Source organism: Lissotriton vulgaris, chromosome 5, assembly GCF_964263255.1.
Source record: "Lissotriton vulgaris chromosome 5, aLisVul1.2, whole genome shotgun sequence".
Lineage (NCBI taxonomy): Eukaryota > Metazoa > Chordata > Amphibia > Caudata > Salamandridae > Lissotriton > Lissotriton vulgaris.
In genome coordinates, this window is record NC_141693.1 from 778,200,452 (window position 1) to 778,225,500 (window position 25,049).

Genomic DNA, 25,049 nt, shown 5'->3' on the forward strand with positions numbered 1-25,049 from the left:
CTTGTCCCTGTCCTGCTGCTGTCTTAAAACACATGTTCTTTGATTGCCCCCATGTTTCCAAATTTTGCCACTCAGTTTGGACTCAAATACAAAGGATTTTCTAATTTCAGGTCCCCTTTTCCCCCTCTCTTATTTTTCTAGGATCTCTTTCCCCTGATCTCCCTCAATCTCAACATCACTACCTACTCATTGACCTTTTGATAGCTGTTGCTTTTCACATTATCACGTCTAATAGGAAACAAGCTGCGCATGTTACCTATCACTCCTGGTGGAATGCAGTCTGTTTTCATCATCGTTTAGACACTAACTATGTCTCCCCCCTCTCCTTGGCAATTAAACGAGACCTAATTTGGCTTCCTTTGGTGAATTATCTCTCCTTCTCTGCTCCAGCAATCTCTTCCCTGGCTCCTGATTCAGTTGAGGTACGCAAACCACCTTGATTTCCCTATTGCCTTTTCCTTCAATTTTATTTTACAATGTTATTCTAATATGTATATGCTTTTTACCTATGTTTTAATTTGTTTATATAAGTTATCATGCTTGCTACACATGCCTTTTATGCGACATTATTATATTGCTTATTTCTCTTTTGTATATTTTATATTTGCTATTGTTCTCCCCTTATGATGTATATTATTGCCTTATCCATTTTCCTGTTTCTTCCTTTTCCCCATGACCTTTTATTTCTTCAATAAAATCAAACTTAAAAAAAAGAAGTGGATCTTGAAGATCTAAATACTTTGTAATCTTCATTTCCTTGGGAAAATACTGGAAAGGCAACTCAAGGCTTCACTAATGGTTTTTGGAACTGAAAATCACTTGTTGGTTCTTCAGACAAGATTTAAGACAGAATTCAAAAATAGCCAATAATGCACATTGCGTTATAGACAAAAGTGACTCCTGCTGTACAGAAATGAATCTTCAATGAATAGCCTACATAAAAACTGTAACTCTTCTATAGGGCAAATATTTGACCAAGCATGACTAAAACACAACACAGGTACTGTAGAAGATGTGGCCATATCACTGCTTGGAAATCATAAACGGCAAAGCACCCATCAAGAACAAAATCCTGACTGAAAACAACATGTAGCCATCCTGACAACACTCATCCTCAAATCAAAGTGCTCGCTCGCCAATGCCACCAAAGCCCTATCATGCTTTCTAAACTTCCCTACCCTGAATCTCTCTCTCCCATCCTCAAATTTGACCACATCCGCAATGGTCTGGTAGTCACGTCCCCTCAGCCCCCATTAACTGTCAATCATGGAATCCCCACTGTGCCTTGGGAGTGCCTTCCTTCCGCCTACTTTCCTGGCAGCACTGAACGATCAGACTCAGCATAACTGCAGTGAAAGCGTCCCTTACTCATTGAACAGGTATTGTGCCAGCATCTTCGGAGCTTTGGAGGCACATAGAGGCAAACAGCTACTGTCCAGGAAGGGAATGACTAGCTTGGCGTGTGATGTGATTCATTTTTTTGTTTAAATCTGTTTATATTGGTTTCTTGTTTCATTTTTACAAATGCAACCATTAACTGGTGTAAGAGACAACATTACAAAGTCAAATATGTTGCTTTTTGTTGGACATGCTCCCACTTTTCATGCATCCACATAACTACTTAAGAACTTTTCAAACATTTTATACATTTAACTGCTTTAGTGATGAGGAACCAGCAAGGGGTAGTGTATGGGAGATTAACTGGTGTAGAGCATGGTGGTGGACAGGGAGGAGAAGCCTCTTGTTGGTAAGTTGCCATGGGCTGCCCATTTGTATTAACAGTAACTTGTCATTTCTAGTTAACCCTTTGCATATCAGGAGGCGGGAGGGTATGGTAATGGGGCAAATTATTAATAACAGAAATAACATAGTCCAACTATACCGGCACCTGCCCATGCAGTCCGTGGATGTAAATGTGTCATGCCTCATGCCCACTGGAAGCCATTTGTATCCTTTGCCATGTGGAATGCACGAGGTCCACACCTGGTTCTGGATGTAACCCAGCTCGCATAAGTCATGCGGGGGGGGTCTACGGGGTCGCCTCCTCTCCCCCGCTTCCAGTACCTCCCACAGGACCCGACTCTCTCGGGAACTCACTCTGGAAGTCATGCATTATAGTGTCCCAGTTAGCTGCAATAAGGATTTTGCAGAGGCAGAGAGTTTCCCCTCTATGTAGGGTAAAACTTTCAACCTTAGCCCACACCAGTAGTGAGCATCTCCAGGCTAGTGCAGTAGGGAATTCAGGAGACTTCCACCACCTTGTGATTATGCAATTAGGCACCCATAACCCAAGTCTGGAAAACGTGGTTACCCTCAGTCACTTACTCCTAGGAAAAAGGTGTAATATGCCTTTCTCCCAGGTGTGGGTCATGGTGATTCCAGTGCCAGGGGCATAACACAGGCCACCCGCATCCCCGTGGTGCAGGGGTCCCCAAGCTGCAGGGGGCCCCCTAAGCACAGGACTCGGGCCTGAGAGCTCTAGATTAAATCCAGATGGGGGCCCCTCCGTGTACCTGGCAGGGGGCCCCCTCAACTTTCGTTACGCCACTGCTGGAACCCTAAATATTTGGTGAGACAACCACTGATCATCAGTGCCTGGTCAACACCAAAGCTATCAGTCAAGGCTTTCTATAAACAGAGTTTATCAAGAACCATCACTGAGAACTCTGGCATTGAGGCTGAAAGCAGTGCGCGTCTTATAGTGCATAAGTGGGCTAGACAGACTACATCTTCAAACGTTTACAGGTAGTGGAAAATGCAGCAGCTAAACTGGTGTGCACAAAGGGCAGATATAGTTCAGCAACCGAATGCCTGAGGCTACTTCACTGGCTGCCCATGCGTCAAAGAGCACAATTGAAGCTCTTAGGACATGCACACAGGGCACTCCACCACACTGGTCCCAGGATTCTGCAGAATAAAATTAAATTCTACACACCTCCTAGGTGCCTATGGTCACACCAGCAGGCGCTAGCTTAGACCAAGAGGATCAGAAAGGCCAGGGCAGGTGGACACACCTTTTCATACCTTGCAGCTCTCCTTTGGAACAAGCTTTCACTGGAATTACGGCTGATCAAAGATTACACTGCATTTAGGAAGAAACTAAAAACCCACTAATTCCCCAAAGACTGATGTCATCTACTGTAATAGCCCTAAACACCACGTGTCCTCTACTTCAGCTCTGTGATATCCCTATCGGATGAAGGTTGTGCTTTATCTATATCTATACTACTATTATAAAGAGAGAACTGTGTCCTTTGAGCCAGGTAAAATTGAAAAGTACACCACCAATCACAAACCCAATACAGCGTTGGAAAGGGGAGGTCAAGGAGATGGACATAGGCTATAGAGCAAACACAACAAGTGGAGGGTCCTAGGGGAAGCTTAACGACCAAAACTGCTACACCCCCTAACTAGCATATACAACAACAAAGAAAAAGCAGTCGTTCAAAGGACTAACTAAATTACGTATCCTAACATTAAAATGTGTTCAAAAGCAAATGTGAAATCTTGCCACGGGAACCTCCTCAATGTGAGAGAGTTCCCATCAGTCCACTCACGAGACCGCCCTTCATCATCTGAGCACTCTCAAACCTCGAGGGTACCGATACCCACAACAGATTGGCAGATGCTGTGAACCTAATCTGAGGTGGGTCTCTCGATGTCAATAGGCTTAGGATATGTAACAAGTGTCTATCAAGGAACTGAATAGCAGTGCTAACTAAAGTGAAAGTGCATCAGTGAAAAGGTGAAACGCTATAAAATTGGATAGTGACGGGGAAAAGAGCCATTTATTTTGCACCCCAACACTCCCAAATCAATAAAAAACAGTGCATAGCAGTTGTCATCCTCCTGACTATCTTGGGGATACAGCCCAGAGGGACGACCGGTGTACCGACGGGCAAGGCGGTGCTCCATGTACCTGAGCTGATGTCAGGTGATATAGTCTCACTTTTATATGTATAGCAGTAGCACTAATGGTCCTGAGGAAGCAGCAGGAGACCACCTGGCTCCGTCTGTCTGCAGAAACATGTCAACCTAACATCTTTGTTGGTAGTTATTTGTTACACTTCTATGCACTGTTTTTATTGATTTGGGAGTGTTGGCGTGCAAAATAAATGGCTATTTTCCCCATCACTATCCAATTTTATAGCGTTTCACCTTTTCACTGATGCACTTTCACTTTAGTTAGCACTGCTATTCAGTCCCTTGATAGACACTTGTTACATTTCCTAAGCCTATTGACATCGAGAGACCCACCTCAGATTAGGTTCACAGCATCTGCCAATCTGTTGTGGGTATCGGTTCCCTCGAGGTTTGAGAGTGCTCAGATGATGAAGGGCGGTCTCGTAAGTGGACTGATGGGAACTCGCTCACGTTGAGGAGGTTCCCGCGGCAAGATTTCACATTTGCTTTTGAACACATTTTTATGTTAGGATACATAATTTAGTTAGTCCTTTGACCGACTGCTATTTCTTTGTTGTCATAGGCTATAGAGCACCACAACATATACATTGGGGGGGGACTTTAGGGGAAAAGTAGTCCGTATGGGCGTATGCATACAGTGATTGCCCGCGGCGTACGGCGTCGTCACAACGCTTGAGAGAGTCGCAATGGCGTGTGGGCGTGACGTCACGTCAACGCAGCGTTCGCTGTCCGGACCGGAGCGCAGGAAGGAGCAAGGGACCCACATCCGACATGCGGGGAGGAGCGGCGGCGCGGGACCGACACACAACATTGGAGTGCCCAGCGCGGGGAGGAGCGGCGATGCTGGTGGGAGCGCTGAAAGGAGCAAGGGACCCACACCCGACATGCGGGGAGGAGCGGCAGCGCGGGGCCGAGACCCAACATTGGAGTGACCAGCGTGGGGAGAAGCGGCAAAGCAGGTGGGGAAGGAGCGGCAATGCTACAGCCGACATACGGGGAGGTAATTTGACTTATTGGCAGAAATACCTGGACACGGTGTGAGTGGGAAGGGGCCCCGAACGTACTCAGTAATCAAAGCTGGTTTTTGCTATAATACTGGCGCTCGGAGGCAGAGTTCAGGCACAAGTGGGAGGGACTCTATATTGCAAACCCAAGAGTAATTGGCAGCAAGCAGAGGAAGTGCCGGTGTGAGTGAGAAGGGGCCCCGAACGTACTCAGTAATCAAAGCTGGTTTTTGCTATAATACTGGCGCACGGAGGCAGAGTTCAGGCACCAGTGGGAGGGACTCTATATTGCAAACCCAAGAGTAATTGGCAGCAAGCAGAGGAAGTACCGGTGTGAGTGGGAAGGGGCCCCGAACGTACTCAGTAATCAAAGCTGGTTTTTGCTATAATACTGGCGCTCGGAGGCAGAGTTCAGGCACCAGTGGGAGGGACTCTATATTGCATGGGTCTCCAACAGGTCGATCGCGAGCTACCTGTAGCTCGCCAACAACCTAGCAGTAGCTCTCGGGCCAATGCCCCCTTTTGTATCCTGTCGTTGTCATTATGTTTATTTTTAGGCCTTTTGGCCTGTTATCTTTTCTTGCCGGTGTTACATCTGCTGTCACACTTCTGCCATTGGCTATTAAGGTAGCTAGGGCGGGGAGAAGGAGGTGATGTCAGATTGCCTATCCTCAAGACTTACAATGCGTTTTACAATTTGTACATCGCTGTGGCCTTGGAGCTGGCTGCATGAATCAATCAAACTGAGACTCACTCAGCCCTGCTGCGACCTCCTTGATACCACTTGGGTCACCGCATAAACATCACCCAGCAGTGCCCACACATGAATCGGAGGGCGGGTGCTTTGCCTGTTGGTTCTGGCAAGGCGCGCCTTTCACCCATGAACATGCAGAGTTTTTGGAGTGAACAATGGCAACAGCAGCTTAAATTTGCCGTTTTTAGTGCCAGCCGCTCCTATGCTCAAGTAGCACCTTTTCACACGTGGGACAGAGGAAGTCGTGATCTTTGGAGCTGCATGGACAAGTTGTTGGAAGATGCATGTTTTACTTTTTAGTCCACCCCAAGCACTGGCAGACAATGATTGCCACCCGTGGAAACAGGAGGAACACTGACCTGAGCCCTTATGTAGAAGGTGTAGGGTGCGTAGGGCACACTGTCGCCCCAGATAGTATAGTTTAGGGGCCCTCTCCCGACAGGCCTACATGTTGGAGAGGCTGGGGCACACACCTGTTGTATAATAGCGCCGTTCCTAGCAGCGCTGAGCTGTCTTTAAAAGAGTGCTGCTGCAGTTTAAATGACTCCTCTGCACTGGCAGGCAGCATGCAGTCTATGCACTCTCCGGAGCCCCAGGCCCAATCAATAGAGAAGTACATGCATCTTTGCCTAGCGTAAAGCCAGCAGCAGAGCACCAGCATTGACTGAGGTCACAGATGTACGAGTGATGCCTGCAGCCAGCAGTGTCCTTGACATGATACCACTCGACATGCAGGAGCATGCCCCTCCAGACAGAGAGCCTCTGCCCCTGTTGTACGCGCAATCCCAGAAGATCAGCACAGCATGCACCAGCAGTAAGACCAAGTTATGGTAAGTCTACAAATATTCACCTAGGTGCACTTTGTACAAAACCAAATAGGAAAGTCATATGCTTAGTTCACAACAAGTCTTAAGGCCATGGGGTGCAGCCTACATGTGTAATCTTTTTTTAATTACGCTTGGCCTGAGGTCACTGTGTAGTATTGCACAGAGAGGCATCTGCATTTATAAACTAACATTGTATACTTAAGAACAGCTCACTCACAGATAAAACAAATGACCTGTCAAATGTGGTAGTGAGAATGTTTGTCCAATTCAAACCTTCATTTGAGACTACTTGGGCTGAAAAAATGGTTATTATTTAATTACAATTGTGTAAAGTATGCATCTCAACATTCATTTATCCTATTTTTGTTAAAGAAAATAGACAGTGTCGCCCTCTACTAATATAATAATTTGGTAGCTCATGATGATTTTCACTGATCGGAAGTAGCTCCCACTACAGAAAAGGTTGGAGACCCCTGCTTGCAAACCCAAGAGCAATTGGCAGCAAGCAGAGGAAGTCCCGGTGGATGGAGGCTCTGCAAGTTGAGGGAGAGGGAGAAGCGGCAAAGCAGGTGGGGGAGGAGCGGCGATGCAGGTGAGTACTCTAGCAAAGCCTACCCGGACAACATCGGGACGGGCTGCTAGTAAATAAAGAAAGAAAGAAAGAATAAAAAAATTAAAATGTGCTCACCCACTGCATGTGCTGGCTCATCGTCTGTCCTCCTGCTTCAGTCCCTCAGCACTGGTTTGGTCTGCAGGCTGCTGCAGTTCTCCACACGAATCCGAACACTGCTCTCATGCTGCTGATAATGTTAGCAGCATGAGAGAAGCAGCAGGATTGTCTGGAGTGGGCTGCCTCAACTATTCCACAAGCACTGGGGACCCGTGTCTGTTCTCCTTCTGGCTGTCTTAAACAGCTAGGTGGAGAGGTTTATACTGTGCATGTCAGGCTGGCCATCGCAAGACAGCTGGTCAAAGCGGCATGCTCACTGTTAACGGGTGGAGTGAGCACCACTCACCTGCTGCCCATCAGCAGCAGTGGCCCACCCCCAAACACGTCTCAGACTGAGGAAAGGGAAAAATAAAATGGTGATAAATTCATTTTATTATCATTTTATTTTTCATCTTTTGCGGCGCTGGCAGCAGGGGTGCGACGCTTCTCTTACCTAATTGAGGTGCTGCCAATGAGTATTAATGAGACAAACAAATGGTAGCTAATGCTAAGATGGAGGTCTGAGAGGAGAAGGTGACCTCCATCTCGGCGTTCATGTTCACAGAATGTCTTGTCTTAAAAGGACATGCACCAACCATACGTAAATCACACTTGGCACGTCACATAATAAGAAGTCCAGGCTAAATTGCCAGTCTGTATACCCTCTAAACTGGAACATAAGCAATCCCAGGTGGCAGGAAAATCCAATTGTGAATCAATTGGCTGCGGTAAGATTAAACATCTCGCAATTCACACTGTAAAGGTGTGGAGCAGTTTCAAAGATACCCTCCAGTCACAACATAGCCACCTACTGTCCAGGAAATAAATATAAATAAACAGGATATTAGTACATTTCTTTGTTGGGCTGTGCACTCATTCCTCTGACTCAGAGTCAAAGGGCCAAGCAGCTGTAAAGATGCATGTGCTGCACAGCATGTAGGACACGATCAACTGAATACAACATAACCTGCCATCCCTTGCAGGAAGTATGCGTCCACTTAGAAAACACACGAGATGAGAGAGGCATTGTTATTGAGAAAAAGTTCATGGGGTTCAAATCTCACAATTAATGGAGGACAGTGATGACAGAAAAGGCCAGTCTCTGAGATAGTTGATTCTGTAGATTCTTTTATTCACAATTAAATACACAGCAGGCAACGCGTTTACACTTGCGGGCTTCTTCAGGGCAAGTAATTTGTGTTCACACTATTTCAAACGATATCCTAAAAACGATGGCCCAGTTCGATCAGCACTATTAAGTTTTTGTTCAGTTTCGGTTGTTGAGTCTTAAAGAGTTTTTCCACTGTATATTGGCCTATAATAACTTGTCCCCTTCAGGGAAATATGTGTTTTGCGTGCTTAATCACCAGCCTTTTCATGCGGCCATATGGGAGACTCCTGAGAGTTGCAGGAAAACTTGTTACATTTTACACCTGGCTAGACAGCATTGCTGCCTGCAAAACCTATTGTTAACAATTCATTAAAATATAGTTTAATTGAGCTGTGGCTACACCCAGAGAGGTATTTCTCGATTAGCTCATGCTAATGGCTGTTTGGTGCATCATTCCTTCTCCTATGGATTCCTTAAAATGAAATTCATGTGGGACTATTTCACATGTCAAAAGTGCACAGAACCATCGCACAATATATTATTTAGCTCAAAGATTCATTGTTTACAGAAAGCAATAATTTCTTTAGTTATTTCACTGCAGCCGGCATATGTTTTAATTTTTTCATTAGGACTCAGAATGCAAGCTAGGCATATTGCCTTTGCCAATGCTTCTTTAATATGTCCTGCCAGGATAATTTGATTTGTAAAACTATAAATTACTATAATGATATAGTATAATAATACTTTATATTTTAGACATACTCATAATATCTCTTTTGATCTCTTTTCGGTAAATGTGATCCAACTAGTACATCCAAACCTTGATAGAAATTCATGAGTAAAACTAGAGGTCGAAATATGGATATAATTCATAAAAACTGGCTATCTCAGGCGGTAAGATGCAACTCGGAAGTGCAGACACCCAGACACCTTTATATACTCTGTCTGCAGATGGAATAGGACCCTCCAATAGGCTTTCACAGGGAGTGCGCCTAAGCTTTGGAATTCCATCCCACCCACCATCAGAGCAACCATCCCAGAAAGCCTTCAATAGGGAAATGAAGAGGCTATTATTCCAGTTACATTTTTTAACATGACCTATCACCTTTAGAAACAAAGCGTACAGACGCTGAATTGTATTGAGTTGAAAAGTCTTGTATGTGTAGGAGCGGCTGGGCATGAAAGGGTCTCTTCTCAGGAACATTCAATTAGCCTATAACTGTATTACCTCATTTTGTAAATATTGCCAAAACATGTTAAGATCATTGTATTCTTACCAGTGACAAGAGCTCAACGTGCTCAACTCGCATATGTCATTGTTCTTTTTGTAACTACTATGAGGCTTTTTAAATTCCTAGACTGTAGTCACTTGTCCATATTTCTTGGCAATTACTTGAATGTCTGTAAAGTTGTCTGCCACTCATTGGGTGTAGTGCACACTGTATAAAACTACAAAATAAATAAAATAACTATCCAAGGGTCTCAGACTGTGGGATCCGTAGAAGACCATAATTGAGGTCAAATGATAGATCCAGATGCGCAGAGAAGAGATTAGTAAATCACACGCTATACCAGCTTCAACTGGGGTGCCACTGGTGCTGATTAATGGCCCTTCTTAAGTTTCATCTGTTACTGGCAAGTCACAACAAAAGGGCAGCAGCTAATAAATATGGCAGTACAAATATACCGAGACACAGTTGTGGGATGGAGGCCACTGGGTGCCAAAGAAGCTAAACACAGTGACAGAGAAAAAGAAATGATGAAAATGGGAAAACAACAAATGAGAGGCAAATTGAGTGAGACCGAGCAAGCAACATTGAAATAAAAGATGAAATGAGGCAGAATGGAATGAATGAATAACATAAGAATGGATAGAAGGGAAGAAATGGAAGAAGGAAAATAAGAAAATAAGGAAGGAAAATTAGAATGAAAGTAGGGTGGAAAGAAGCATGACAAAAGGAACAAGCAGTTACAATGCAATGGTCTCGTCTTTGTTAAAGTTAGAGCTATTGGCATTGCTCATGACATTATTTTTGTTTTTAAAACATATAAATAAATGGCATTGTCATTTACAATGCCAATAGCTTAATCTCTCGCAAATGCGAGACCTATTACATTTGCACCCACACACACACTGAGCCACACACAGAGCCACACACACCCACACACACATACAGAGCCACACGCATCCACACATACATGCAGAGCCACACACAGAGCCACACGCACCCACACACACAGAGCCACTCGCACCCACACAGACAGAGCCACACACACACAGACAGAGCCACACACACAGACAGAGCGACACACACACACACAGAGCCACACACACACACACACACAGACAGAGCCACACAGACAGAGACACACACACACACAGACAGAGCCACACACATAGACAGAGCCACAAACACAGTGCCACACAGACAGAGCCACACACACAGTGCCACACACACAGTGCCACACACACACACACATAGCCACACACACACAGAGCCACACACACACAGCCACACACACACAGCCACACACAGAGCCACACACACACACAGACAGAGCCACACACACAGAGCCACACACACACACAGACAGAGCCACACACAGAGCCACACACAGACATAGCCACACACACACACACAGAGCCACACACACACACACAGACAGAGCCACACACACACAGAGCCACACACACAGACAGAGCTACGCACATGGACATAGAGAGCCCCCCCCACACACACACCCACACACACAGACAGAGCCACACACACAGACAGAGCCACAGACACAGACAGCGCCACACACACAGAGCCACACACACACACAGAGCCACACACACACACAGACAGACCCCCCCCACACACACACAGAGCCACACACACACAGCTAGCCACACAAACAGAGAGCCACACACACACACACACACACAGAGCCACACACACACACACAGAGCCACACACACACACAGAGCCACACACAAGCAGGGAACAGAGGCACTAAAAATGAACACAAGCAGGGAACAGAGGCACTAAAAACGATCACAAGCAGGGAACAGAGGCACGGGAACAGAGGCACTAAAAACGATCACAAGCAGGGAACAGAGTCATTAAAAACGATCACAAAAAGGGAACTGAGGCACCAAAAACGATCACAACTAGGGAACAGAGGCACTAAAAACTATCACAAGCAAGGAACAGAGGCACTAAAAACGATCACAAGCAGGGAACAGAGGCACGGGAAAAGAGGCACTAAAAACGATCATAAGCAGGGATAAGGGCCCTGGTCCGACCGACCTCCCCGAATGACTCGAGTGGGTGCCGGGCCGGGGGTCGGCTCTCCCACGGGCCTCTGCCCCCTGCCCTGGGGTAGGGATCGCTCAAGTCCCCGGGGCGGCCCTCCTCTGGTTCCCTGTCTCCCCCGGTAGGGATGGGGTCACTCGACTCCCTCCCTTGGGCGCTGCCTTTCCTGGGACTCCTGCCCCGCCATTGTCTCGTTACACCTACCTGCGGTTGGTCCTTAGAAAATCCTCTTCTCCCACTACCAGCCAGGTGCCTACCCTCAAAAGTTTGTCTTGGTATCCCCGGTTCGTAAAGTGTACTTGCACCGATTGAGAATTCCCCGCTTGGTATTTTTTGTCTTCCGTTGGGCGGAGGGGAGCGTAGGGTGGTGTGGGGAGAGCCCAGGAGAAGGGAGGGGCCGAGAGTATGCAGCTGCGCTGAGGCAAGAGAGGGCGGGGGGGACAAATCACCCAAGCGGCAGGCCGCAGATTCTCCCGGAGGGGCCCAGAGTATGCAGCAGCGCTGAGGCGAGAGAGGGCAGGGGGGACAAATCACCCAAGCGACAGGCCGCAGATTCTCCCGGAAGGGCCGAGAGTATGCAGCAGCGCTGAGGCGAGAGAGGGCGGGGGGGGGGACAAATCAGCCAAGCGGCAGGCCGCAGATTCTCCCAGAGCAGGCCCATCCGTCAGAGCTGCGCGTCACGTCACGGGGTAGCTTCGGCCCCCTGGCGGTAGAGCCCACAGGCCTATTCTGAGGCTGCCTACATCTCCGGAAGGCAAGAGAGGAGCGCTCCACACCACCATGTTTCTCCGAGGTTCAGCAGAAATGCCTCGGAGAAACGCACCATCATTTTCGGACTGGGGGCGTGTTTTTCTTTCACTCCTCTTCCCATTGTCTGGAATGTAAAATTTCAGCCAATGGGAAGAGGAGAGATAGAAACTAAAAATCACACTCCTCAATCCCAAAAACACGGTGCTTAAATGGAAAGACGGCCGTCTTCTCCAATGGCTGGCCTACGTTTAGGAAACCAGCCAATGGAGAAGAGGGGCGGGTTTAAGCCCCCTACTCTAAAACCAAAAATCTCGCCAGTGAGACTGCGCAAGCGCAGCCTACGTAGGCCGAGACCTAACAAGGGAAGAACAAAAGAAAAAAGATGGACAAGGTAAAAAGAAGAACTGTGGAAAATCAAAAGAAATAATGGAAATAAGGAAAGAAATATGGATACAAGACAAAAGATGGAAAGAGGTGGGACGAAGGACAGAAGTAATCTTAGAAAGAAAAATAAAGAAGAGTAAAGAAGGAAATACTGGAAACATTAAGCTTTTTTTCTGAATTCTGTTAACATCATGCTGTAAAATGCAACAGTTTGAACTATTTTTCCCAAACTTTCCTCGGAGGAAAATTCCCACTTGCCTGCTTACAAAGGGTAGTGGGAACAAAGGGAGAGACAGGGAGATTGAAGAACACTCTCTTAGTCCCCGGTTTTTAGATACATAACAAAAGAAGAGAGGTTGTACGAGTCTCTAAAGCCACAGAGACGGAGCAAGTTTGCCAATCTAATTTGGATGGATAAGAAAGCCCTCACACACCGACCTGGTCAGTGTTATGCTTCATCATAGGGCCCCACCTTGGAGGCCGAGTGCCTCCTCGGTGTGCTACGACGCCAGGAGACTGCGGAGCTGGTTGTGTGATAGGGCGTGCAGTGAAGAATATCAAATAAAAAGTGTCTAAAGGGTATCTTGAAAAAATATTTATTAATAGATCCCTACGACACAGTTAAAAGGTTTTATGTGTCTGAATTTACAGCCAAAGGTAATGAATTGGTTTAATTCAGATTGTTAATCAGTCAACATGTTTCAGCCTTGTAAGTGGTTAAAGTTTACCTAGGCATTCATCAGGACTAGTGTAACCCCGGCGGTATGGACTCTCTAATCGTCCACCCTAACCTGAGGACGTGAAAGTGAAAAGAAAAATTAAGTGAAAAAAGTGCAAAAAGATAAACGAAGGGGAGGGCGAATAGCCCGAACCCAAAACACCTGATTTAGGATGTTATCTGCACTTAAAATATGGCGCTAACTGCACCGTGGGTCTCGGGAGGGGGGTGGAAGCGTACCTGGCACATCGCCCTCAACACTCGCCACCCGATTCAACACCTAGCTTCTCCTCAGAACCGGACCCCGACGAATCAAAGGATAGTGGTCATTCAATTTGCTCACTCGGTGTCCTCTGGTTCAAAGTGCGGAGTAGTTTATTTCTCTTGCTTCTCCCTTGTACCCACAGTTTACAATCACCTTTATTTAGCAATAGATTTGTTTGAAATGTTTAATCATTTCGAACTATATTGGATATGTTTGCTTCTGTATGTTAAATTATCAAAATATTTGGTCCGTAAATAGAAATATTTTGTAAGGTCAAGATGTGTTACTCGATTTTAGGCACTATGGAAGGGATTGTGTCTTTTAAAGGAGGTTATTACATCCTAAACATGGTGTAGAATCTAGATATGAAATTATATAAATGGCCAGTTTCATCAACAGTATATTATTTTGTATCGCAAGATATACAATGTTATTAATTTGTGGTTGGGGACCAGGGAGCCACAGATAATCATATGAGTGATCAACACTTTCAGACTTTTTCCTTGGCTCTTGCCATCGCAGATAAAACAAAGCAATCTCATAGGTGGAAGTTCAAAGGGCCTGTCGGTGCTCAGTCATCAGCAGAGAGCTGGATGCCTAAATCCCCTTGACTCCGAAACTGGTCAAATGTAAATGTCCAGTATTTGTAAAGCCCGAACAATTACCCAAAGGTGTCAAGGCGTTGGGGGCCGTCGGGAAGATTAAGCGAGCTATTGCTCAGAGTCACATGGTGCTGGGCAGACCCCTGCCACCGGAGCTGGGGACTGAACCATGATCCCCAGCGTCCAGCGTTAGTCGCCCTGGCCACTGAGCCACACCTCTTCCAAGGAGTGAAGACCAGGATCAAGGAAGGTAGCATAGGTTGATCAAGGTAGCAACCAACACATTTTACGCAGTTGCACTAAAGATGTTTATGCCCAGCACAATTATGCGCATGCCACACCACTTTAATATTTGCTCAAACACATAAATATCCTTAAAATACAAATGGGAGTTCAAATAGTAAAAAATACAAAAATGTGCAATGCACAAGTAAAACCACAGGTTATACAAACGGTTTGCTGTTTGTGATCACTAAATAACAGTGAACTGCACTGCGCTGCAGCAGTGTGATTGGTCAGGAGAGCCTGGGTGGCGGGAGATTCCTGATCCTGAAAGACGAGAGCAGGACCAGAGACGTGGGACCCTGCAGGAAGGTAAGTGTTTTTTGTTTTTTATTGTGACCCATGCACCCCTCTACTCCTCCCGTGCCTACTAAGCCCACCTGCCACCTGCGAGGCATGCCAGCCATCACTGGTAGTTTGTGTGAGGGGGCAGGATGGGGCTGAAGAGCAGGGGAGGTGGGTACAACCCTCCTAAGTGCGCAAGGACTGCTTGGATGGCCCTTTTCGGCCACCCAAAACAGTCATGTGCACTCTCCCAGTTCTTAATGCAGGCTGCTTTACAGCCTGCTGGAGAGCATGCCCACCCCTACAGCCCCTGGCTGAGCGCCGTGACAGCACTCAGACCAATCACTACGCTGCATTGCAGAGTTATGATTGGTCAGGGAAGCCTTTGTGCCGGGTGCTTCCTGTTCCTGGAAGACAAGAGCAGGAGCAGAGACGCGGGACCCGGCGGGAAGGTAAGTGTTTTTTATATTTTTTTTTATTGTGACCTGCACGCCCCTCTACCCTGCGCCACATTGGCCTATCCCCACCACTCCCGCCCCAACACCCATGAGCTGTACCGCCCCCCACTGAACATTGCAATTAAGAACAACATGCAAATTACAATGTACCTTTTTGTTTAATGTAAATTAGTGCGTTGCATTCACAAAATAAGCTGTGCCTTCTATGTTAATGGAAAATATCTTTTAGAAACTGGCACAAAATGTACTAACCAGACGGACAAAAGTATTATGCTTTGCTCTCTAAAAGCCCCACTTTAAATACACTTGGAAATACTGAACTAATTGCTTCTTGTTCTATATTTCAGAAGAGGATGAAGAAACTCTAAGTGTTTTACAATATGTCAGACCAGGGCAAGGCTTTCTTCCGAATTTTCCACTGTTTGCGAAAGTTGACGTCAATGGACCCAAGGAACATCCACTCTACGCATATCTGAAGGTAAATAGGTCTGAAGTTAAAGAAAAAGCAAGAGAGGATAGTAAAACACCAGAGAGGGTGTGCAGATTTATTTATCCGCATTGTTGTAGTGAACGGTGACTTTCCACATTAAAATACATTATTGCTGCACCAAGGAGCAATTCTACCACAAACACCCCAGCAAAAAACTGAAAGTAATGCACATTGGTTACATGAGACCTCAATCAAATGTAACATTGTTACTGCAGGTCGTGTCCCAAATTTTCCTCTAAGATCTAAACACAGCATTCATACTGCCCCCTTATGGTAATTACAGGTTTTGTCTCACTGCTTGTAATGATAGTTTTTGTATTCCTGCCATATATAAGGGTCAAGGTCCACAAAATAACAAAGGCTCTGAGGTATTCATTCATATGTATGCTCCTATCTTTTTACCTAGAATACAGCAGTGTTCAAAGTAGGAAAATTATAGATACATTTCAGAAATGCTCAAGTCAACAGGAGGACTTTGTTGTCAATTTCAATTCAAAATTGACTTTTTTCGGATTCCAAAAATCCATAAAAGCACAATAAAATAACAAATATACAACGAAGTGATGAAATCCATATCAGAATAGATTAGACAGTTCATAGTAGTACCATTAACAATTCATCAATTGATTTAGCAAGGTTTTCGTACAGGGTTAAAAATGTCAGAGATTTGACATCATCTTACGGGCTCGGTGGCAATTTTCAAAAAAGTGCAAGTGCAGAAAACGAATTCATCATTATTTAAAGAAAGCAGCATCTGATAGGCTTTATCCAATGAAACAGGCCTCTGCTTTTAAAAAAAATGGAGTTAAAAACCACTTCACATATTTTAAATAATAATTACAGAGAAACAAAAAATGCAAATCAGTTTGTACACTCACCCCGTCACAAGGGCATGGTGTATGATCAAGATTGGGGTGATGGCCAAAAGGGAAACATAGCAGAAATGTAACAGTGCCCGCTCTCAAATGAAATAAAAGGCTCCTTTTCCAATAAGTCATGGGCAGAGTAAGATATATTGGTAAAGGATGCCTGTATAGTTCTATCCTCATATAACTTAATACGGAGAGTTTCTTCGATTGCATGCTAATTCTTCCAGTGTTATATAATGTGTAGAGTGTGTTTTTTAACTCGTTTTTATGGAATGTATCAGCAGTACTCGGGTTTAAAAAGAGACTGCCTTTGTTAATGCTGCAGAGACTCTGATAGACCCCCGAGAGCCAAGGGATATCCATTCCTCTTTCGCATTTAACACAATCGCGTATAATTTCTCTGGATAAGGACACGGATTGGTTCCTCCAAACTGATAACTAAAAAAGAGCAGGGCGAGCATTGATAAAATCATTAATAAAATGTTATTTAAGTTCCCTATGGCAGATGTATTTGGAAGTAGAAATTGGGACACCCAGCAGCTTTCTCCAAAACCTGTTTTCTTCCTGCTAGATGCAGTGGCTATTCGCAATGCCCCAGATCTCAACCCCATACGTGGCTACTGGGACACATTGCAGTTTAAAACATTTTAAATGGCTAGAATAGCACCTGCTTTCTTTGGCCGGGGAAGACTGAGGATGGAATTGATGGCCTTTGAGAACTTGTTCTTGGAGTGAACAAAATGCTCATTCCATGAGCCGTTTGCAGCAAAGACAATCCCAAGATAGGGAAAAGTGCCAGTGGACGTCAATTTGTCATTACCTACAGATATAGAATTGAGCTGGCGCTTTTCTGGCCCACACAACATAATAAAAGATTTTTTTAAATTAGCACGTAAATCCAGACTGTCCATATAATTAACAAAAGTCTTAACTAAGATACACATGGAATTTGGTGTGCGGCCTATAAGGACCGCATCATCTGCGTATAATAGTATCAGTAATATTTTACCATTAATTATGGGGACATCTGGGGTCGACGAATTCAGGGATTTGCTCAGTCCGTTAATATAAATAATAAAAAGCAGGGGTGCCAAAACACACCCCTGTCTAACTCCCCTGCCCAACCCGATAGCTCCTGAAACCTCACCCCCTCTGCCGATCCTAACCTGGGCCTTAAAATCTTTGTGGCGATGTGCCAAAAAATTTACCAATGCCTCATCCAGTCCGTAGGCCAGTAAAATGGACCAGAGCTTGGACCTATTAACTAAATCAAAAGCAGATGATAGGTCCTTAAAGGCCAAGTAAACTGGGGAGGTTCGGGCGGTAGTATATTTAGCAATGACCAGATTGAGATTTACTCAAAAATGACAGAGGGTCCCTGAATACAATAAATACCACGAGAGGGAGGCAGGGAACAAAATAGAACAAGAACGAACCTCTCCTAAGTATCACATCAATATCTCTGTAGTATATCCTTCATTGCATATATATCAACATTGTCCCACAGCAAAGATTATTTAGAAACATTATTCTTTTTTATTATTTACTGACATAAAAAATATTATCATAACAAGAAGACCTCATCAACATACTCATTCTATATGTACAATATTTTCAAATTTACAAATATAATATATACAGTAGCCCCCAAAGAAAGTAACAAAAAGTGTCATTCATTCATCTGATCATACCAAGCTTCCAAACATTCATCTAAAAACTACCAACCACAACTAAGCCGCAGTAAAGCAAATGAGACAAAACATCACAGTGAAAAATTACATAACTTTACACACACAACATAGCAGCAAAAAGAGGGTGCTGACGCGCGTTTCGGAAAAGGACCCGTGTCCACAGTTCCTTCGTCAGGGCGCAGTAGATACAATTCTTGGTTGACGTAACTTTTCCTTTAAATATCGCAATATAAATCAACAAAGTAGAATAACAACAAGGGGGCTCAATCTTGAAATTGAATCAAACATGATAATATCATCATGTGTTCCGCTAGAATCCAAAAATATATCGGCGGTAGACTTGCATCACACAGAATAGTTGTGCTAAGTACCCTGATTCTGAAAACCTGACCCTTGTAAGTAAAAGGGCAAAACTTAACGAAGTATCCAAGATGAGGTAAAGAGCGGAGGGAATGCCCCAGCAGAGTGCACAACAGCCGATTTCCTAATGTGCTATTAGAAAGCAAACAATCGTAGCAAAGGGTAATCACTTGAAGGTTGACTGACCGGGTCGAAAAATACACCTCTGTGGCATTTCATAAGCGCTAAATAAATAAAGTTAATCCCCGACTAGCAAGACATCCGCAGGCAGCACGAATAGCTGAATGAGATTTAAACACTGTTCAATGGTCCCAACCTTGCTACGAAAACCCAATTGGCATGGCTCTAAAATGCAGCTTTCTTCTGACCATTTTAGGATCCTATTGTATAAAACTCTGCCCAGTAGCTTTAGGGTATTATCGAGCAAGGAAATAGGCCTATGGTTAATAGGTTCCGATCTGTCCCCTTTTCTAAAATTTGGAACAAGGGGGCGTGGCCAAGATGGCAACCATGGTGGACGCAAGTCCGTGAGGCTCCCGGTCCAGGCCCCAGCTTTGACCCCAAAATAGCCTTTAATACCCCCCCTGACTACGCATTTTGAGGCCCCCAGTGCGGTAACCAGTGGGCCCTGCTCTCCGGTGCTGAGGGGTCCCCAGCGGCTGCCATGCGCGACACCAGGCCGGCATCAGCGCGGACGCTGCTTACACGCCGCCCATCCTGGGTGAGACAGACCCGGGGGAGACAGCGCCTGTCACGGCCAGTGGACGACATCGGGGGCGAAAGAGGCTGTGTGGGCTCGGCACGGAGGTCAGTTGCATCTCCGAGACATCTGCCCCAAACACGGAGGTGAGCGGTGGGGTGAGCGCTCCCGGCCGGTGCTGAGCAGACTGCGGGAGCGTGAAAATTGAGGCCCGGGCTTCGGGGCCTACCCCTGGTAGGGCAGACAAGGTGAGGGCGGCCGTCACCCAGAGAGCAGGAGCGAAAAGCGCCCAGAGGTGCCCCGGCACATTGTGGCTGGTGAGGAGAGAAGCAGAGAAGGTGTCTGAGGAGAGAGGTAGGCTGAGAGTGGGAGGCCCAGGTTCTGTGGCCTGTGCCTGAGAAGGTTGGCTGGAGGCGAAAGCAGCGCGGGGGCAGCAGTGGATATTGAGGCCAAGGCTCTGAGGCCCGCAGCTGGGGGAGCGCGAAAATCGAGGCCCGGGCTTCGGGGCCTGCCCCTGGTAGGGTGGACTAGGTGAGGGCGGCGGTCGCCCGGAGAGCAGGAGAGAAAGGCGCCCAGGGGTCTCCTGGATACGCCGGGGCCGGTGTGGAGCAAAGCAGAGACAGTGCCTGGGGAGAGAGGCCAGCCGAAAGAGGGCAACCCTGGTTTGGTGGCCAGTGCCGGTGAGGGTTGGCTGGAAGTGGAGCAGCGTGGTGGGCAGTAGTGGAAATTAAGACCCGGGCTTTGAGGCCTACAGCTGGAGGACTAGAGCAAGGTTGTTGCCGCGCTGCCTCAGGGCCTCACACAGCTCAGCTAGGGTGTTTCCTACCGCCCATTGTGGCCCATCGGGCGGACACGGTCACACAGAGGAGGCACCAGGGGTGTCCCTGAAGCGCCCAGTTTTGAGTAAAGAGGGGGCCCAGTGAATCCTTGGGGCCCGTCCATGCCTTGAGGCCCAGGCTTCGGGGCCTGCCAGTAGGGTCCCGCCTCAGGAAGACGACCGGGCGCACGCGGGCACTGCCGCGAGCCGCCAGAGAGCACCCCGCAAGGAAGGGTCCTGGCCCGGGAGCAGAGATTGGTGAGGTATGGACACTTGTTTCCCTTGATTGCCGAGCAGTGCGGAAGGTAGGGGCCGGAGAGCGGTGGACCTCCCCGAGGACCTAGATTGATTAGGGTGATAAGCGTGGCTCAAATCCACTGGAGTGACTTACAGCACTCACCTATAATTACCTTATAGGAAGTCAGCCGGACAGTGGAGAAGTAAAAACAAAAGTCTTTATTAGGCCAAACAACACTCATATGAGAGGGCCCTGTCCGACCTCACTCCTAGGAGTGCGAACGAGAGGACTGACTCTCTGCATCACAGCAATACATTATAATGCAATACAGCAAATGGGGTACGCCCCTTGTGGAAAACTACTGAGCCCCAGACCAGTGAACAATGCTCTCATACAGCAGGCATCTGCACCTGCGAGGGATACATTATTATCTCTGCTCAAGGCCAGGGAGCTAGGCTTCGGCGTCTCTGGGCATGAGAACATTGCAGATAACATAAACTGTTAGTTTCGGTCCCAGTGAGCCGAGAAACGAAAACTTCTGTCTTAGTATATTTCTGTATTCCTGCGGGAGGGGCATGAGCGAGCAGAGCCCGCAGGCACAGAGAGTTACACAAAATGGTGGCACACAGGCTAAGCTAAGAAACTTAATATGGTCACACATACATTCGAATATAAGTAATAGGTGAGTATATGAATTCAGCATAAGTGCGTTTACGTAAATGCATTAGTTAGTCATATGATGCTAACTCACACGTCATCATAGGGTAATTAGAGCATCGAAAAGTGAATTCTATCAGACCCTCCTTTTAGCATCATTGGCTAACTATAGCCTCATTTAATTGCCAAAGGTAGTGCCGACATACATTCTAGGGGCAGGCCTACATTACTTCATTCGAGAACATCTTCTGCAATAAACATTAACCAACTTGCTTCAGCAGGTATTTCAGTAATCATAGAAGTGGTATATTGACCATGTAACTTCTTTTTCGGACGTATATTTGCAGCACACATTGAACAACATGGGGGGAGGCAATATATGCAAAGGCAGCATGACAGAATTACACTCACTACTCCAACCAATCCCATCAGTATTTTCCAGCCCCAGGAAGAAAAGGCACCCCAGAGCCACCCTTGGAGAGACCATGTTCCATTATCTTGGTGCAGTTCAGTCGCTAATCTATGCAATTTTTGCACTGCCAAGTTAACAGTCGGGGCAGAGTCGGGGATATAAACGCAGCAAGATGACGCGACAGGCCCCGCCCCTATCTGCTAGTATGACATCAAGGACCATCCTATTCTGGATCGTAAATAATCTCATAGCCTGGACCTCAACAGAGATGTTAGTCGTAATGTCAGCCTCAACCAGAACCACCTTTTCCATTACCCTAGAAAGTCGTCTAATAGCTCTACTGTTGAATATAGGACCCCAGAAAGGAAGCAGACCCTTAGAAAAATCAGTCCATTGCTGATACGAGGTATCTGTCTGATCAACGTCCTCTACTTGAAGTTCCCTCCTTTTACGCTGCTCTCGAGGCTGCTCTTGAGGACTGGGAAATCGTCGATGAGTTCTATGATAATCAGAGGGGGCCACATATACAGGAGGAATCAGATAAGCCAGGTAGCACACCCCACCCCAACCCTCTGGCAACCATAAGTATCCATTTTCACCGCATACAAAATAGACACTGGGTGGGGCAATCAAGGAGGGGCTAACTGGCAGGCGTATTAATGCGGTCACATTACAAGAGCTATTTCCTACCTTGATGGGACCCCTTCCCTCTATACAGAAAAACGGAGGAGGACCCATCACAGCAAGGGGTATCAAAGACTTGGAGCTGCCGTTATTCTTAGGAGGGTGCCTATAAGACAAAGTGGCATTCAATTTCATAAAACTATCCCTAAGTCTATCAGTATCATTAGGTGTCAAGAATCGGCCCAACTTTTTCTCACATGTCTCTATAAAAGTCTGGTCAAAACGTCCGTCAGTGTATATTCGTCCAAGGGAAGCTGAAGGCAAAGGGCGTACTCGCATCGTCATTGTCCACCCCCTATTCTGTAGTCGGGGTGTTAGGGAATCTGGCTGTTGGAAATATTTGACTAGACCTATAAGGGTGTACCATCCCACACAACTATTTACCGGAGTCAAAGGAAGAGCAAGGAATCTATCTTTCTTATAAGCAGCAGAAGGCAAAAGCCCGCAAACCCAGCAATCTGTCATGTTGGTAGTGGCATGTGCATGATGCAAAGTCTTAATAAAAACATTATCTTTATAATTGGTGCGTATCATTCTTTCGCCATATTCAACAGTTAACATATTGTGTTCCGGAACAGCAGTAGGTGTGGGTGCAAATGAATGAACGGGATAATGTTTATCTAGGAAGAACAATATTCCAAGAGTCACCAAAAGGGCAATTAAAAATATGACGACCACCACAACTTTTCCCTTTCGGGAAAGGGCCAACCAGGGGGAATCAGGCTCACGTCTCGGGGGAGCTGCAAAAGGCTGCTCCTCATCAGGAATTGGCCGCCCAAAGGGATACATTCTGTATACTTTTTCAACACCAAAAATCAAAAATAAAATCAAACTATAACTAATAAAAAAAAAATAGTCCCAGACAATCCTCAACCGGCCGGAGGGGTTCTTCAACCCTTAAAAAGGGATCTTCTTCCCTGTGTCCTTCAAAGCCTCACAGGCAGGCTTTTACCGTTCATACCTATTCCCACGTCGTTTATCAACACTTTGAAATAAGGGAAACACTTAACTCGGGCCCCGCACCACTCTTTAGTCTCAAAGAACACAATCTTCGGCTAAACACCAGGGCTCTTACAAGTCCATCCCTACCACTAAATCTTCTTTTTCAGAATGTCCACTAAGCCCATCTTCCAGTATTTAGTCCATCACTTTCCAGCACTGTACTTATTTTCTCCGGGGCCGGAGATTGTAGCGAGTGCTCCCTGGCACTTCGGGATCAGAAAACAAAGCAGGTGTATCAGTGGCAGATGCTGAACTTTCCGATATCTCTTTGCTAGCAGCAAAAGGAGTGGTAGAGCTCACAGTATTTTCTATTCCGCTTTGCTCTTCTCCAATCAGTGAAGCATCCGAGAAAGGAACATATCTTGGAATATGTTCACACTCCTGATCAGCGATGCCATCTTGTACCCATTGATCATAGGGCAACGGGAGCGGGACCCTCTTCACATGAGAGGCATGGGTCCACGCCTTCCTGCCGTCGATCCGCAGTGCAGTGCGCGTGGTGAGGAGCACCTGACGAGGCTCAGACCACCTCGGTTCCAAACAGGACTTCCGCTGGTACCGTCGCACCACGACCCAATCCCCTGGGTGGATGGTGTGTCCAGGCCCCTCCGGCAACGGCTTCAGAGTGTCTGCTACCTGCTGATGAATAGAACGAAGATCTTTAGTCAAAGCATACAGATAATCTGTCAACAGAGGGTAAGGAACTTCTGAAAAGCATTTGGGTCGGGGCACTCCCCAGATATTGGCCGGACGGCCAAATACCACCTCGTGCGGAGAGACGCCCATTTTTGCATTTACAGTGACTCTTGTGGAAAGCAAAGCTAAGGGAAGTGCGTCTGGCCAACGGAGACCTGTACTCTCACATATCTTGGCCATTTTTAACTTGAGTGTGCCGTTAAACCGTTCCACCAGTCCTGCTGCCTGAGGGTGCAAGGCTGAGTGGAACTTCTGGGTGATGTGTAGACCCTTGCATATATTTTTCACTAATTCAGCATTAAAGGACGTGCCATTATCACTCCAGATCACCCTAGGTAATCCGAAGCGGGAGAAATACTCCTTTATCAACATTTTTGCAGTAGACATAGCCGTGCAGTCTTTCGTTGGGAACGCCTCCACCCACCTACTAAAGGCGCATACGACTACAAGGACGTACTTCAAGTTGTTGACTCTTTCCATTTCGATGTAATCCATCTGGATCACCTCAAAAGGGAAAGAGGGGGGTGCAAAATTTCCAGTTGGGACAGGGGTACCCTTTCCAGGATTGTGTCTCAAACACACCATACATTGACGAACCAAATTGGTGGCCATCTTAGAGATATTCTTATTGCTCCATACCGGGTCTAACAACTTACAAATGCCTTTCGCACTCACATGGGCAGGTCCGTGTGCCATCGTCACTACTGGAAGGACATACGCATTCGGTAACAGCCATCGTCTCTTATCTGTCACATCTGTCCAGCATTCATCCGCATCCAGTCGTCCCTGCCCATCCTTCCATGCTCTCAATTCCTCATCCGTCGCTTTGCCCTGTATGTTCTTGACACTCTGTACCGTGTCTGCGAACATATGAATATCTGGGACCCATCGTGCTGGCCCTGCCACAAACATTCGTGGTAATTTTTCTCTAGCAGTCTCTTTTGCTGTCTCGTCGGCAAAAGCGTTGCCTCGCCCGACATCGTCCACTATTGTCTTGTGTGCGCTACATTTTATCACAGCCAATCTTTTGGGTAAAGTCAGTGCTGTTAGTAGTCGTAATA

The 25,049-nt window shown here is 46.3% G+C and overlaps 1 protein-coding gene across 1 annotated transcript in view; it reads left to right on the top strand.

Moving 5' to 3' along the window:
• LOC147711541 (glutathione peroxidase 3-like) overlaps positions 1 to 25,049 on the top strand; it is a 106,078-nt gene that overhangs the window by 22,289 nt on the left and 58,740 nt on the right. Inside the window, exon 4 of the mRNA XM_086922248.1 lies at positions 15,720 to 15,850. Within this exon, the coding sequence (XP_086778374.1) occupies positions 15,720 to 15,850 (131 nt within the window). The remainder of the gene's footprint in view (positions 1 to 15,719; positions 15,851 to 25,049) is intronic.